Here is a 15,841-nt window from a genome sequence, read left to right as displayed (position 1 = left end):
GCAAGTAGTCTTGCACCTGTCTACTTGCACCACCAGCTGCAGACTGGTGTTCTGTCCCACGGAGCAGGCTCTGCTGGGGACTTCCTGTGGGCGATCTCATTAACCCCCCACAAACCTTGCCAAGCAAGCATTCTTATCATCCCCGCTTTCCAGACAAGGACACTGAGGCCCAGAGGGGGAGACATGACTTGCCATGGTTATAAAGTTGGTAAAACAGCAGAGCCTAGATTAAGACTGTCTGTCTAACTCCACATGCCACCACTACACTACAGTGACTATTTCTGGGGTTCCTATTTATTTTTTAAAGATTTTATTTTTTTATTTGACAAAGCGAAAGGAGGGGGGCAAAAGGAGAGGGAGAAGCAGGCTTCCCCCTGAGCAGAGAATCCAACGTGAGGCTCGATCCCAGGTCATGACCTTGAGCCAAAGGTGGATGCCTAACCAACTGAGCCACCCAGGCACCCCCCTCTGGGGTTCTTAAAAAACATTTTATTTATTTATTTATTTATTTATTTATTTTAAAAGTAGGCTCCTTGTCCAGCGTGTAGCCCAGTGAGGGGCCTGAACTCACGACCCCGAGATCAAGACCTGAGCTGAGATCACGAGTTGGACACTTCACTGACTGAGCCACCCAGGCGTCCCTGGTTTTGTTTTTTTAACTGGTGGTGCGTCTCACAGAGAAAAAAAAATTCTACTTCGCCTCATGTTCCATGTTTCTGTGTCCCACAGTACTTCAGAATGCCGTAGAGGCCCAGGGAGGTGTGACCTCCAACACAGCGGTATCAGGCCCTGCAGAAATAGCCAAATGCAGTGCGAAATGTGTTCCCTCCTGAAGCCCGGGAGTCTTTATGTTGTTTCCTTTAACTGGGGTGCCCCATACTGACAGCTTGCTAGGGAACACTGTTTGCATTTTTTGGACATTTGCTTCCTACCAAGTAGCAGTGATAGTAATACCTCGTACTTGTTCATTCTCTTTTTATCTGGAAATAAAAATTATTGGTCATTTCAAGCATTCCCTCCCCATCAACCCTTAGATGGAATGTAAAAGTAATGTGTTTATAAAAATGGGATGAAATTAGGTAACTTATGATCAGAATATTATAGGTAGGGACGCCTGGGTGGCACAGCGGTTAAGCATCTGCCTTCGGCTCAGGGCGTGATCCCGGCGTTATGGGATCGAGCCCCACATCAGGCTCCTCCACTGTGAGCCTGCTTCTTCCTCTCCCACTCCCCCTGCTTGTGTTCCCTCTCTCGCTGGCTGTCTCTATCTCTGTCGAATAAATAAATAAAATCTTTAAAAAAAAAGAATATTATAGGTAGATCGGAAATGTACTCAAGTCCCCATCATTGATGAGAACAACTCTGAAAATGTTCAAGTGAAGTTTGAAGCACTTTATGTACTATTTTGCAAACTATCATGAACCACATAACAGAAATAGATGATTTATTTTTTAAAGATTTTATTTTTCAGTTATCTCCACACCCAGCATGGGGCTCGAACTCACGACCCCAAGCTCCAGTGTCACACACTCCCTGAGCACAGTTTTATCATATACATGTTGTTGACATAAAATATTTTTCCAGTATTGCAAATGTATGCTTTAACCAACACACAGAATTATTTCATGAACTACTGAACCGAGTTACAAGCCGGGGCATTTATTCATTCATGTTTTTCTTCATACAATGAATCAAGGGCCAAGGCTATGCCAGGCCCCGTGGCAGACCGTGGAGTCACCACGAACAGGTGAACAGGACAAGGTCTTGGTCCTCAAGAAACTCACAGCATAGTGGGAAAAACCTCAACTTTGGTAAGTGCCGTGAAGCTCAGTGCAGGGTGCAGTGGGGAAGGGGATGGGGGTTCCAAGCGAACAGCATGCCTGGGTCCCAAGGCGGGAGAGCACACGTAGCCTTGCTTAGCGGAACTGAGGGTTGGAACTTAAGACATTGAGAGAGGTATTGGCAGGAGATGATGAAGCAAGGGAGTTGAGAAATCAGACTTCGTTTATTTTTTTAAAGATTTTATTTATTTATTTGAGATAGAGTGAGAGCAAGCAAGAGAGAGTGCATGGGGGAAGGGGCAGAGGGAGAAGCAGACTCCCCACTGAGCAAGATGCCTGACTCAGGGCTTGACCTAGGACCCCGGGATCATGACCTGAGCTGAAGGCAGATGCCCGCCTGCCACTCAGGTGCCCCAAATCAGACTTTTATTTAAGAATTCACTTTGGTGGTGCATGGAGAATGAATGAGAGGGAGCAAGAGTGGAGGCAGGGAGGCTAGGAGGCTGTTGTTGTATTCCAGGAGAGAGATGACAGTAGTGTGGACCAGGATAGTGGCAGCAGAGATAGAAAGAAGTAAATTAATTTAAGGGCTATTTAAGAAATAGGGGTGATGTGTTTATGCTGTTGGGATTAGACATGGGAGTGAGGACAGTGAGAAGTCAAGCCAGGTTTCTGGCTTGGGAAGAGGGCAGAGGAGGCTGCCATTCACTGGAATGGGAAACACTGAAAGTGGACCCCATTGTGTTTGGGGAAAGATGAGGAGTTCCATTTGGATGCATTGGGTTTGAGGGGACAAACTCCAGGAGGCAGGTCAGAACCAAAGGCATAAGGGTGGTGGTTGAACCCATGAGCTGGGGGGGTGGGGAGACAGCCCACTGTGAGCATGTGGGACAGGAAGAGAAGAGGGTAAAGGGTGGGACTGGGGTTCTTGGAAAGGACAAGGTGACCTCATGAAGAAGTAGTCCCAGAGGTTGAAGGCAGTTGGCTAGGTGAGGTTGACGTGCAGGGGAAAGTTCTGGACGGGAGCTATGGAAGGTGTCTTTTAGCGAGCAGTAGGAAGTGTGGGAGCAGAAGAAATAGACTAGAAAATGTAGTTTTTGTATCTGTAGCATTCCTTCTGATAACAGATATCTTTAGCAACTTGGTGACCAGACGCAGAGATAATTGGGAGATAGGATGTCCAAGGAAGAAGAAGGTAGGGTGAGGTATGAGGGTAATATTTAAATCAGGGCGTGTGAGTATACGAAGACTATAAAAGTTTCGTCCGGGCTGGACGTGGATTCCCTTTGCAGGAACCCTACGAAAGGGGTAATGCCACTTGCCCACCCGCACCCCCGTGTCTCACCCCTGCGAGCTGGGCAAGTACGGCTGTCTCCCCAAAGTGGGCAGTCAGCCACCGTGAGGAAGGGAAAGTCATGGCCCATGGATTGTCTCTTCTGTCTGGACTGGGCCAGGCCCTCTTCTCAGCTGGACCTGGGGTCCTGACCTTCCTAAGGGAGCCTCATACCTATGAGAATATTATGACCAATGTCTCCTTGCTGCCATGGCCGCTGCCCCGCTTCCTTCAAGTGTCCCGTGCAGAGGACGAGGCTGTAGACGGATCTTCACTCCGGAGGACGAGACAGTACTGAGGACATATCCATGAGTCCCTGAATCAACCAGTGTCACCTCTGCTCATACCAAAGTTCTCTCGTTGAAGACGGTATGCAGCCGAGCAATTTCAACGAGCACGACTGCGGCCCTGTGTTAGAAATTCATGCTAGAACGTCTTCATAGTGACTCAGCCCAGGAGGGCCTGTGTGGTCCACGGGACCGAAGAGCAGAGCTGGTGGGCAGAGTGGACCCCCGCCTCCTCATTCCCCTTTCTCATTCCTACAGTAGGATTTTCCTGCTTGATCCTCTGGTGTTTGCTTTAAGCAACGCACTCGACCAGTAAAGATGAACGAGCCACTCTGGGTTTCTTGGAAGAGACCAAGAATAGCTCTGTGGCTTCAGTGGAAGAACGGGGGACCAGTACCTCTCCCCAGTTTGTCCCAGCTCCATTTCTTCTCGCCCAAGGTAGGACCACCTAGCCAGCTAGTAAAAATATAAGCAACGGCTTCTCGTGGAAGGCCCTCCCTCCAGCCTCGCTTAGTGGTGATTAATCAAGAACAGAAAGTCTCTTTTTCATCCAGAGCTGGCTGGAAATAAAGACCCAGATTGCTTTTCACCAAACGAGCTTCACACCATCCATCAAAGCCTATCGCAGACTGCCAGGGAGGGTGCCGTCGCCAAGATACTTTGTGGCGTAAGAAGCTTGAGCGCCAAGTTCACGAACACATCACAAAGATTGGGAAGAACCCCTCCAAACGGTTCCTCCGCCTCCCCCAACCCGGCCGAGGGCTTCAGGTGCTAGATGACAACGATAACGTTAAGGGCACTTTATTATTCAAAAAAAATAAATAACAAGATCATCACAAGTTCACTCTGGAAACAATGGAGACTGCAGGTAGATACGAGAGATTTCCTTTAAATACAGTCATTCCGGGAGGAGGAGTGGGCAGCCTCGGAGCCGCCGCCTCTGCTCTCCCCTCCCGCCTACAGGGGTGGCGACGCGACAGGGTTGAAATAAGATAACCGAATAGCAACAGCCTGACTGTGTGTGTCTGGGGGGGCGGAGGAGGGAGAGAATGAGTGTCAGGGCGGCTGGTGGGGGCAGGGTTTTTCAGTTCTCCGCTGCATCAGACTTTCTAGAGCCTGCCCCCTCCATCGGGGCGGCGGACGGCGAGCTGAGGCTCCCCGTTGCCCTTCCGCATCTTCACTGGGAAATCAAATACGTTTATCCACGGGAAGACACCGCATGCAAAGAAACGAAACGAAACTTGACTAACGATCTGCTGTTTACTCAGAATCCAATCTGCGCATAATGGTCTCGTCTTTTCATGGGACTCTCTGGATGTCTGCATCAGTGGGGCTGCTGCTTCCAGAATATAAACTCCTACGGACCGGGGCCTGCCGGGGCTTCACCGGCCCCGAAATTCCCTTCCTGCAGCCCTACATGCCTGGGGGTGTATAATAAATAGTTCTCCACGAGGAGGATCCTAGGGTTATAAATAGGCAGTTCGACAGGGGGTGGTCTTCACTGCTCTTTGCTGTATTCTGAAGACCACCAGCATGAGCTCGGCCGCAGCCTGCGAGGGGCCGCTGTTCAGAGTTTGAGTAAGCCAAAAGACGTGAAGCCGGTCCCGTGGCTCACTTGGCTGGGATCAGTCACGTTGACGAACACCGAAGCACCGGGATGCAATTCAAAGACTCCTCCCAAGTGGATAGATTGTTGCCCGCAAGGTTTGGAGGAGCTGCGGGGGTTTGCAGCCCTGAGTAAGACTCTCTCGGATCCGCTCGGGGAGTTCAGGCAGAGGCTGGCTATAAATGGACCTTGACTCGAAGTCTCCCGGTTGGAACAGAAGGTCACTTGGGCATAGATGTAATAGAGTCCTTGTCTTTTCACGGCCAGCTGTTTCCCATTTTCGAGGGTTACCAGGTTGCTGCTGATGGTGTAGTAGCCTTTCGGGGCCCACTGGAGAACTGTAAGGGAGAGGGGGCATTCGTGGTGAGGTGAAGCACGCATGGGTCCCACTCCAACAGAACATAGACTTTCCTGTTCGATACTGGCTTCCTATACGCCCGGAAGTTTGGGGCGCCAGGGATTCTTAAGTCTCTGGGGGGGCTGGGGCTGAATGATCGGCAGGGGTATGCATCCTTAGAAGATATTCAGACTAAATCCTTGCCGATAGGAGCACTGCTATCTCGCCTTCCTCGGGTTTCACAAAGTCAAAGAGTTGCCAGTCTCTGCAGCTGAGCTGACAAAGGGAAAGACCCCATTTCTTCCTACCTGCTCGTGCTGTCGCAAACCCGACCTGCCTCCCACAGCAAGGACTAAAATTAGGCAAGGGAGTATGAAAATGAACCTGCCGTCTCCCTGGGTGTTTTCATCTTCCATTGCAGCGGGCGCCACCAACTTGAAAGTGCCTGTGTTCTTGTGGCTGAACCCGAGTACCCACCAACCGTGGGCCATCTTCTCAGCGGGGATGTTGAGTGGGTTCAAAGTAGTGTGTGCACCCGATTTCAAATCTCAGCTCCCACAGCGAGCTAGGCTGCCGGGCGCGGGGGTTGGGGAGAAGTGAAAGTACTGATCATTTGCTTCCTTGAGCCCTTTTTAAAAATTCCTGTTTGGCGATCTATCGGGTGTGAGATGCAGGCTGTGAAGACTCATCTTTTAGTAACAGGAAAGGCGTCCTGAAATGTCTGACATTTCTTGGCCCTCCGGACCACTCCAGAAATGACGCTTCCTGATGATGTTTTCACTTTCAGGCCATGTGAGAAGCCAAGGGCAGGTTCGCTATCTTTCAGAGCACTGGGATTATCTTCCTAAATCCATACCTAATTTTTGTCCTGGCTGTGGGTTGCAGACCTAGCTTGTGGCAGCGTGGCCAGGCGGGAGTGGGGGGTTTGGGACTGGAGGAGGGGTGAGGAATGTTACTGTCTTCACATCTGATCCCCTGGGGACCTCCTGGGAGGCGGACCGAGAGATTCTGGGACCCTATCGACCCTTGGCCTTTTGGCCGAATCTGAGTGCCATGAAATCTATCCAAGGGCAAGGATTTCAGTGCCCGTGGGCAAAGACCAGCGGGAAGGTACTCTTTTAGGTGGTGTCTCTGTTGCAGTCAAGCAATCCGGGTGTGCAAGTGTCATGCGGACTGCCACCCTGGACAAGCCAACACAGCTGGGATGTTCTCCCGAAAGTGTATTTTCTGACAACGGCTACCTGGCAGAATTATTACATACGGTAGGAATAACTGGTATTAATGAAGGGCTTTCTGAGACTCTTCCGACATCTAAACCACAGTAAAGGAAGGTAAGGAATGGCACGTTCCATTTGTCTAGCACGTGATAGTGTGACCTTCTTCCATAGCAGCTGGTCTGGTGCTGAGAGTCACCCTGTGAGATAAGTGAGGCGGCACACGGCAGTAAAGGTCACCTAGCAAGTGGTAGACACGGTTCTAGAATCTCAGTTCAAAAACTTCCTTTCCAGTGCTCTTGCTTCCTTGTCATGATCCGTGATAACCACGTATGTGTTACGCCCACTGAGAAGCCCAGGCCGCCTCAGAGATGGGGCGGTATCTCCTCCCTGTCTCTGTCTCTGTCTCTCTCTCTCTCATTGTGTGTGTGTTTCTCCCCCCCCCCACACACACACACTGTTGAGAACTCCTTTCTGGAGCACTGCTAAATTTTTCCAAGACTGCTCTGATGCCCTCAGACTGCATTTATCTAGTGAGGGGGTTTCGTGCTCGCGGGCATGTTTCCATCCATTTATCAGATGCGACACATTCTCCGGCACCAGCTCTCTCAAGGTACAGGTTTGGGAAAAAAGATCTAAGAGCTAGAATGATGGCAGAACGTATATGGAAATAAACTCATTCAGAGGTGAAAAGATTACAGTATGTCGTCTGTTGTTACTTCATTGGAAAATCTAACGTCCTGGCACCTATTGATCTTTGCAGAATGATTTTACCTTTAATTTCCCTGAGGTTGGCCCCTGTGAGGCTGGGGTTAATCATACAGGGATTGACAGATGGCAGGAAGTACCCCCTGAGGCCCATTTACACACAGCGAAGAGGGGTTAGCATGAAGGATGGTCCCAGCCAGGAGGTCACTACCTGCCATCTCGTCTATGTTCTCAGAATAATGGTCCCTCCACCCAGCAATTCATCATTTAGAATTGGCCATTGAGCAAGAACATAATGAGAACATCGGGATTGCTTCCCACCTCCTTTTGTCCCTTCAAGTCCCATCTGTGCATCTGAGCTCACTTTGAAGACAAAGGAGAGCATATGAGAGGTGTATGGGTGGGTTGGTAAATTGGGCCCCAGAGGAAGAGAGGAGCCTGGTCATTAGGCTGCCCTGCTTCCGCATCCCAGCCTTCCCGCCCGGGTGACCGGTCCAGGATGCTTCGGACTTACCGGACGCTGTGTTACTCCTGGCCTCGCTTATGACGTGGGCTGCAATTCGAGGATCTTGATCACCTGAAATGAAACCAAAAGCCAGCTGTCAGGCCAAAGCAATACGACACTGCCCACAGAACTATTTGGTCTAGAGACCGGGCTTAAGTAGGTTATGCAAAAGGAAGAGCACAATGGTCTGAAATCCCTGTCACAGGGAAAGCTGGTTTCTAGAGTCTGAACAACGGAATTGGCTATTTGCACTGATCCCATTCTTCTAATGGGTATTCAGGACCTGACTCCACTTAACCTAAAACTTCTGGTCTTTGTGAAACATACTTTGAATCTTGCTGTTAGAAACAGCTCCCGTCCATTGGGAATCTCACTGGGCCCCAAGGTGGTGTCTGCCCACTTAGCTCGTCTGACGCCAACAGGGTCTGACATGGTCAAGCAACTGGCCGAACTATTGCACCTAGCTCAGGTTGTTTCTCCTGTAAAAAACCTCGCTCTTTAATTAGATGTGCCGATATCCCATGTGTGGAGACGGTGTGGAAGTTTCTTTTTTTCCTCTTCCAGGAATGAGCCTGCTGTCAGACACTTTGTAGGTGCCCTATAAATAGTGAATCAAATTGCATGACCTAGATAACCAGTTGTGTTTAGTTGATCCTTTTCCTGAAGACTGCTAGGCAACAACCACGTGCATCGTTTCCTCAAATTTCACTGTAAGTCACGGACAACATGGTACCGCTCGATACATCTTACAGTCATTCTGAAGACGGAAACTTCATGGAGATCAGATGACCCACTGCATCCAAAGCAACGGTTAAAGCAAGCTCTGAGTACTCTCCTTGCCTCAGAAAACAGTATCTATCTCTGTATGTATATATTTCTTTGTGTGTATTAATTTGCACAAGCCATAGCATCGTTTTCACTGGCGTTAGAATAACACTTGTCCGCCAACACTCCATCCCTCCCATCTCAGCTGCTCAACTCACTCTAGACATTATTATGATGTTTGGGGTGCTAAATTCTAAGAGGAACAGGAAGAGGAAAAGCCCCAGAAAGAGTCATGGGAGGAACAGTGGAAGACACTGGGGAGGTTTAGCCTGGAGAAGAAAAGGCTCGGGGGCCATGATTGCTGTTTACAACATCTGGAGAGCTGCTGCCTGGAAGAACTGGGTCCAGTGAGTGGAGCTTAAGCGAACAAATTTCAACTCCAGAAGAGAAAAGACCTCTCTCTGAATAGTATAGTAATCTTATTATAATCATTAGAGCCATTCAAAGTTGGACCAAGATGATTAATGAGTTAAAAGGTGCCTAGGCATGTTGGATCAGAAGCCAGATGGTCAGTGCTGTCGTGAAGGAGATTCGTGCTTTTGTGGGTGGCGCTGTGTTTGAGAACCTCTCCTTCCAGTCAAGCTCCCTTCCAACCCTGAGATGTTTGAGGTGTTCTGACATCAAGAACAGGGCAAAGACTAGAACACTGTCACACAGAATCATTTCCTGATTGCAGACACTCCACTGGCCACGGTTCCCCACGAGAAAACTATTATCACTGAGCGATGAATGCCCGCGATGACTTTCTTGTCATCTTATCCTCTGTGGGTGGCACCAGGCTCTACGGTTGCTTTGATGAAGATATTGAAAATAGTGGCATTTCTTCATACTTGGCATTGTCAGCATCAAAGGAACACAGCCTGCCCCATACATGTGCACATACAAAGCCTTTCCAAATCACAGACGTCAGAGAAGGTGTCGATTTGGCCGCTGTGGTCCTCTTTTATTTCCAGGGCCAAAAGTTCCCTAATTCAACAAGTGGGCTGTTCAGTGTGATGAGCCTAAAGCTTCTTTTTCGGGTTCAAGTATTCACAAAAATTGATAAATAGCAACCTACCTTTTTGCATTGCAACGCTGTTTTCTTCCTTCACTTCTTTGTTTAGCATTATCTCCTAGAATAAGAATCGTGGCAAAAGGTCATTTTGACAGGAAACCTGGTGTGGGGTTTTAGAAGTGTCATTCATTTGGCATCTGTCATGATTCTATTGCCTGTTCCTGGTGAGGATTATCACATGGACTTAGATCCTGTCATTAATTCCATCATAGCGATTGGGAGCCCGTGGCTCTGACAGATGAGCTGACAGCCCAGAAAGCCCAGGGGTGAGCCTGGAGGCAGGATCGGGGCCCTATTATCTCCACTGCAGTGCTCTCTCCAGACCAGAGGCTGTGACGCTGACCCTTCCTATGACCCCAGCCTCCCTGCCTTTGACGGGTATTGACAAATAATGCTGAATGGGGAGATGTTTCTACCTTGGGAACTGGTATATAGAATATTATTAAACATAAAGCAAGGCATGTATCTATTAAAATAAAATTGGTCTGAAATCTCTTAGGAAATGGTAATAGTACGTTTGACCTTGGGAAGAAATTCCAGACTACAAACAGACCTTCAGGCATTTTTTATTGTCTTGTCCCTGTCGAGGGGATGAGATTCTCTCACAGTTGGTCGCCTTCTGGGGCCTGTATATATTTAGAATAATCAGCATATAGGAAACCCAGGTAATCTCCCAATGATGCTGGTGTCCAAAGGCAAATGCAACACTCTTTAAATGGCTTCCTTTCACTTAGCAAATGGGGAAGTTCACAGGCACGGCCATCAACACAAGCAGGAAGGGAATCGGGGCTACGGCTGCCATTTTAAAGATACTGAGTACAAGGCCTCGAGGGCTTAGCAGGCTGGTATGAGGTCACCCAAGGAGTCTGAGGCTGAAGCCAAGAGCAGAAACTCTGAGATCAAGTGCAGAGGCCGGCTTAGCTCACGCCATCACTCTGGGCTCTAAATACAAGGGTGAAGCACAGTGGTATTTTCACCTCTTATAATCAAAGTCTTGGGTGCCTTCCCACTACTGGACTCCATTTTCTACAGGGCCCTTCCTTTCCGTCCTTCCCCAGAAGGAATTAGTGTCGGGACTGTTGAGCGTCCCGCCGAAAGCTCAGCTTGGTTGCCAGATGTGAGGGTGTAAGTCACGGAGCTCTACTGGGGAGCTTGCGCCTCGAAATGCTCACAGGGGCTACGGGCCTTCAAGTTTCCACTTGAGCTGAGAAAGTGCGGTGACAGGAAAATGTTTGTGAGACAGCCAGTAAACAAATGAGTATTTAGTGTCTTCTCAAAAATGGAGTGTGATGATCGAGGTTGAGATACTTTTAGGCTACGTGGTTGCACTGGTGTAGGGCTTGGCCAGGATGAAAACGTGAAGTCAGCAAAGTTTGTCTTTTATGTGCCCAGCCTTGCCTTTCTGTGAACTTTCCCTCAGCCACACTCCCCAGAGCCCTTTTCCCCCCTTCCTTCACTCCCCACCTTGACTGAAAGACTTTTTAAAGTTGACTTTTCAGAAAATCTCAGATTAGTTATTTCTCTCTTACTGGGAAGTCTATGTGGCAGGTATGGACAGGGTGACCTTTACCTTAAAAAGGAAATGCTTTGCCCCCCCAACAAAGACCTCTCAGGCTTCGAGGGGCAGACGACCCCGGAACTGACCAGTCTAGCGGGGTGGGGTGAGTCGTAGGTTTTACCGTGAAATTACACTCTTCAAGATGCTGCCTGCACTTCCCCTAGCATAAGCCCCCGAATCCCATCTTCCCCTCAAAGTGACAGCTTGGTGCTTCCTGCCTCAGGAGCTAAGGAGTTATCGTCACTAAAGCTGTCCAAACAGAGCTTGGTGACCACTCAGTAGGGACTGTGGGGAGAAGACTGAAGTCCTGGGTTGCTCATTGGATCTGGTGACTTCTAAGACCCCTTCAAGTCCCATTATTTGGAACCCCCAAATTCAAACCGTTGGTTGCCCTGGACCAGTCAGGCCGTGAAGCCCAGAAGGAAAGCCTGCTAACACTCATGAAGAATATTAAAATCCAATTTGGGGTTACTCTGCAGGTGGCCGGTTGGATTTTTTTTTAAAGTCCAAAATACTATTTAGAATGAGAAATTTGGGAGAATGGATATTGGAAAGGGGGTCAGTCTTCGGGGGAGGACTGAGTAGCCGGAGGACTCTGTGACACATGGCACTGACTAGGATCCCGCCCCTGTGGCCGTCGAGGCGAGGGGCTTCCTCCTGCCTTACGTAAGGAGCCCTGGTTGACATGCCTGAGAAGGTCTGTCACTTTTTTCATGCAAGCAGAAGCAGAGAGACCAAGCCGCTTGTTTGCCTTGCTCCTATCCTGGGTAGCTGATTTGGGAAGTTTTACGTATCTGACCTGAAATAAAGCACCAGAAATTGGCCGTTGAACTGTAAGACTCTCAGTAAGAAAGAGAGAGGGAAGGGGAAAACCAGCAACACTCTCACTGCCTCGGAGGGAACGCAAGGCTGATCACATAATTACAGAATGTCAGAGCAGATAATCTCAGCCCTCTCATTTATAGATGAGAAAACAGGGAAGGTGAGCCATTTGCCTGAGGTCACACGGCCAAGCACATTAAATATCCAATAAATATCCAATAAATATGAACTGTTGTTCTGAAAGTGGCTTTCTTCACATTTTAATTCATAACACCTCCCCATACCCTACAGTACTGGCCAGAATCCTCGGACAACCAGAGAAGCTCAACTCATTTCCAAGTTTGCCCAACCAGGAGGAGTCTTCATCTAAAACCTAGATTAGTGTCAGGAACGCAAAAGCCCGCAGCAGATTTGGGCTGCATTCTGATTCCTGTAGGCGACCCAGGAATAGGCTGTTAGTGTCTTCGAGCTGGAGGACAGAAATAAACTCAGAAATAAGATCTCAAGCCCTTTACTCCTGGGTTAAATTATACATTATTTATCTGCGAGAACTAACTGCTGTTGGTTTATCCAGATTACCCAACACACCTCCCCGCCCCCCGCCAGCTTGGCACGGGGCTGCCTTCAACGTGGAGAGCTGCCTCCTTTTCACGACCCCGGAGTGAGCTGAGAGCCAAGGGTATTCTACTCAGTGTTCTGAGAGGGGAAACAAGCAGAAAGACTGCTTGATGTTCTGCTTCAGGAGAAAGAGCTTCTAGACTCCTTGTCCGTGAGGATGGAAACATAACTCCGGAGAACATGGGAAACACTCTAAGGCTTCTTGTCGTCAGTACCTATTACAGGCCCCAGTGACTGCAGTGAAGCCTCGCAGGGGCCTCTGTCCACCTCAGGGCTTGGCCGGCCCTACAGTGGACTGGCCTCATGAACAAGTGGTGTTCTGTGGGGTCTGGTTTGAGCGGCACTGAGAAAGTCCATCCCCCTTTCCCCACAGCTCTCCTCACAATAAAAGGGAAAGATCTCACTTTCATGGCACCTGAAATTCTGTCAGGAGAGAAGCGTTCGTTCGTGTGTGAAAGCCCCAGCCTTCGGAAGTCCCTACTACCCTCAGTAAAGACAGGCCCGTGCCCTGGGGCCGGCCAGTGATTCTCGCTCCTGTGGGAAATGGGGACCCAACCATGGGTCCACAGTGACAAGGCAGCAAGTTTTGGATGGAAAGATAAGAAAATACCAAGGGCCAAACTCAATGTGTTTCATAATGTTCACAGGGGCAGCTGCGTGTATTAGCCCCAAGGGAAGCTCTTTTGTTCCTCTCTAGAACATTCCATGAATGTGCACACTTGCAATTTTCCTTTCCCTTTTAGGTAGGCTTCACTTTTCCTTTTTTCTTATTGGATACATATACCCATGGATATACGTACTCACACATGAATGTATGTCTACAACACTTCTACACTTTCAGCGTTCATTCCCTGACCCAGCAAAAGCAGTGAAACGTTTCAACGACCCCTTAATCAACAACTGAGCTCCTTACCTTGAGAAAAGCTTCAAACCGGCTTTTAATTTCCTCACAGTTCAGTAAGGACAAGGACCCCTCTCCTTTGTTGCATTTCTGTAACGTTTTCATGAACACAAAATCTTCATAAAGATTCCGTTCATCTTCTATCTATTTGTGAAATAACAGGAACATGAGAAACATAACTCCGGAGAACGCGGCTAATGAGGTCTCCCTCTACAATCACTTCCATGGCATCAGTAACAGCAGGAGGATTTTGCAGATACAAATGGGGGATAAAAGTTATTATACCGGATTATTGTTATTTGGCATCAGACGTTTAAAAAATCGACAAAAGCCAGCAATGAACATGTCCTATTACCCGAAACTCTAGGTAGGAATCACAGCTATTCTAATAAAATTTCATTACGAAGCGTACATTTTGTCCTCATTGCTCCGTAACGATCGGTCATCATGGAGCCAGTGTATAAAATCGTTCTGCACTGAGTTCAGTTGCCCACTTCATTTTATTTGGTGCCCCAGTGCTTTATAAAAAGAAGTTAATTTGCAATGTGTGTCAATTTACTTGAGTTCTAATTACATCTCTCTCTCTTTAACTTTAGTATTTGTGGAAAACATTTGCATTTTTAAGGAAACCATCTTTCATCCCCAAAGTTAACGAGAGATTTTATTTTCCAGTGTCTTAGAATAATTCAACGTATGGAATTCACTTGTATAATCAACGGATTCTGGGCCATTTTCTTGTTTTAAAATGAAATGTTTAGATTCAAAACAAGATCCACTTAGCCAGCGGCTTCCACTGCCATGAAGAGCACCCCTCAATGCTTCAGTAGATGTGGTCGCTGCTTCCCCCCCTGGAGGCTAGGCTTAGGTCCAGGCATTTGATTGACAGAGCCCACCAGGCCAAGCACGAACAACCAGACCCAGAACCCTGCTCTTTACTCAATGAAAATCTGAGTGACCCGGGGAATTGCCTCACCCATCACTGCCCCTCTTTATCCTGATGAAAAACCTCATGGCGTTAATTCTAGGATGAGATCCCGAGAGAGGGCATTCAAACATCCCCGAGAAAACGCCATCTCCAGATGCTAGTGCGTCCACAATTCCCACATCCAGACTTATAAGAACAGCCAGATAACTCATCAAATTTCTCCTTTTCATATATGATTGCCATTCCGTTGGTACAGTCAATAATGCCCCTCAGTGGAAGTGGGTAAACACACCGAAATGGGACAAACCCCAACAGTTCTTTTGTCCTGAGAATGCAAACCTTCCTCCTAAGTTACTCTACTGTTTTGTTCCTGTAAGCCCAGCCACTAGAGAATGTAAGACATCTCAGAGGGAAACTGAGCAGCTCGCAACTACGATCAATGTTTGAGAAGTTATAGAGAGAATGCCGCTTTTACTATTAAGACTGCAAATTCCAGACTTATCTGTGTCTGTGCTAATCTGAAACACTATGACGTTTGAGATCAAATTCATACTCTCCTTCTCTAGGTAGCAATTTAAAAAAGTCGTCTCCATCAGAACAAGTTTACTTTCTAAGCAAAACTTCAGCAAATAATTATTTGCTCACTTTGCACGGGGCTCTGTTCTAAGCTGGTTACAAGGCCAAATTCATTTAATCTATGAGTACTGTTATCTTCCCCGTTTCTCAGATGTGGAAGCTGAGGCCCAGAAATATAGAATAACTTGGCCTGGATCGCAGAGCTAATAGGGGACAGAGTCAAGGTTTGAACCTGGGCAGTCTGACTCCAGAGCCCAAGCTCTCGACCAGAGACAAGAACAGGAGACCTTACAAACTAGATGACAAACATTATGCCACGAGACCATTTTAGCTATGTGGGTTCCCATCTCTGTCCATCATCTGGGTAGAAGTAAAACCAGTCAACCCGCAAATCAATAAGGACCCCCCAACTCAAGTTAACAAGGGCTCCTGGTTCAGCTTACCTTGTCCAATCTTCTGTGAAGATACACGGCAAAAAGTGCTGACCCAATCATCTGGGTGATGAGAAAACCAGTAAGTAAATACATAAAAATTTTCATACTGACGGGTGGTCCAGTGGCCACAGATCGGGGAGCAGTTTGGCTATATGTTTCGATCATGCTGTGTTAGAGTTGAAATGATATCTTCAGACCGAGAAGGTGGCAGAGGCAGCATGAGAACACTGTCAAAGTGGCCACCTTACTCAGGATTAGTTAAGAGCGCACAATCGTTGCAGCCCACACTTCCTGGAAAATGTGCTTCGTAGTCTTCTCTCCCAGCAAAAAAGTTACGTAAAGGTTTTTTTTTTTTTT

General features: G+C 48.0%; 1 protein-coding gene across 1 annotated transcript; it reads right to left on the bottom strand.

Moving 5' to 3' along the window:
- Positions 1–4,186: 4,186 nt before the first annotated feature.
- Positions 4,187–15,774, bottom strand: CD40LG (CD40 ligand). Its single transcript, XM_008701543.2, has 5 exons — positions 15,494–15,774; positions 13,562–13,693; positions 9,654–9,708; positions 7,781–7,843; positions 4,187–5,345 (listed from the first exon to the last, which is right to left on the bottom strand). Exons 1-5 carry the CDS (start codon positions 15,647–15,649, stop codon positions 4,969–4,971), a joined length of 783 nt encoding a protein of 260 aa, XP_008699765.1. The 5' UTR covers positions 15,650–15,774; the 3' UTR covers positions 4,187–4,968.
- Between the last annotated feature and the right edge of the window lie 67 nt (positions 15,775–15,841).

This window comes from Ursus maritimus (genome assembly GCF_017311325.1).
Source record: "Ursus maritimus isolate PB19 chromosome X unlocalized genomic scaffold, ASM1731132v1 scaffold_X1, whole genome shotgun sequence".
In the NCBI taxonomy this organism is placed as follows: domain Eukaryota; kingdom Metazoa; phylum Chordata; class Mammalia; order Carnivora; family Ursidae; genus Ursus; species Ursus maritimus.
The sequence above is the reverse complement of the archived record's forward strand: the minus strand, read 5'-3'. Positions and strand labels throughout refer to the sequence as shown.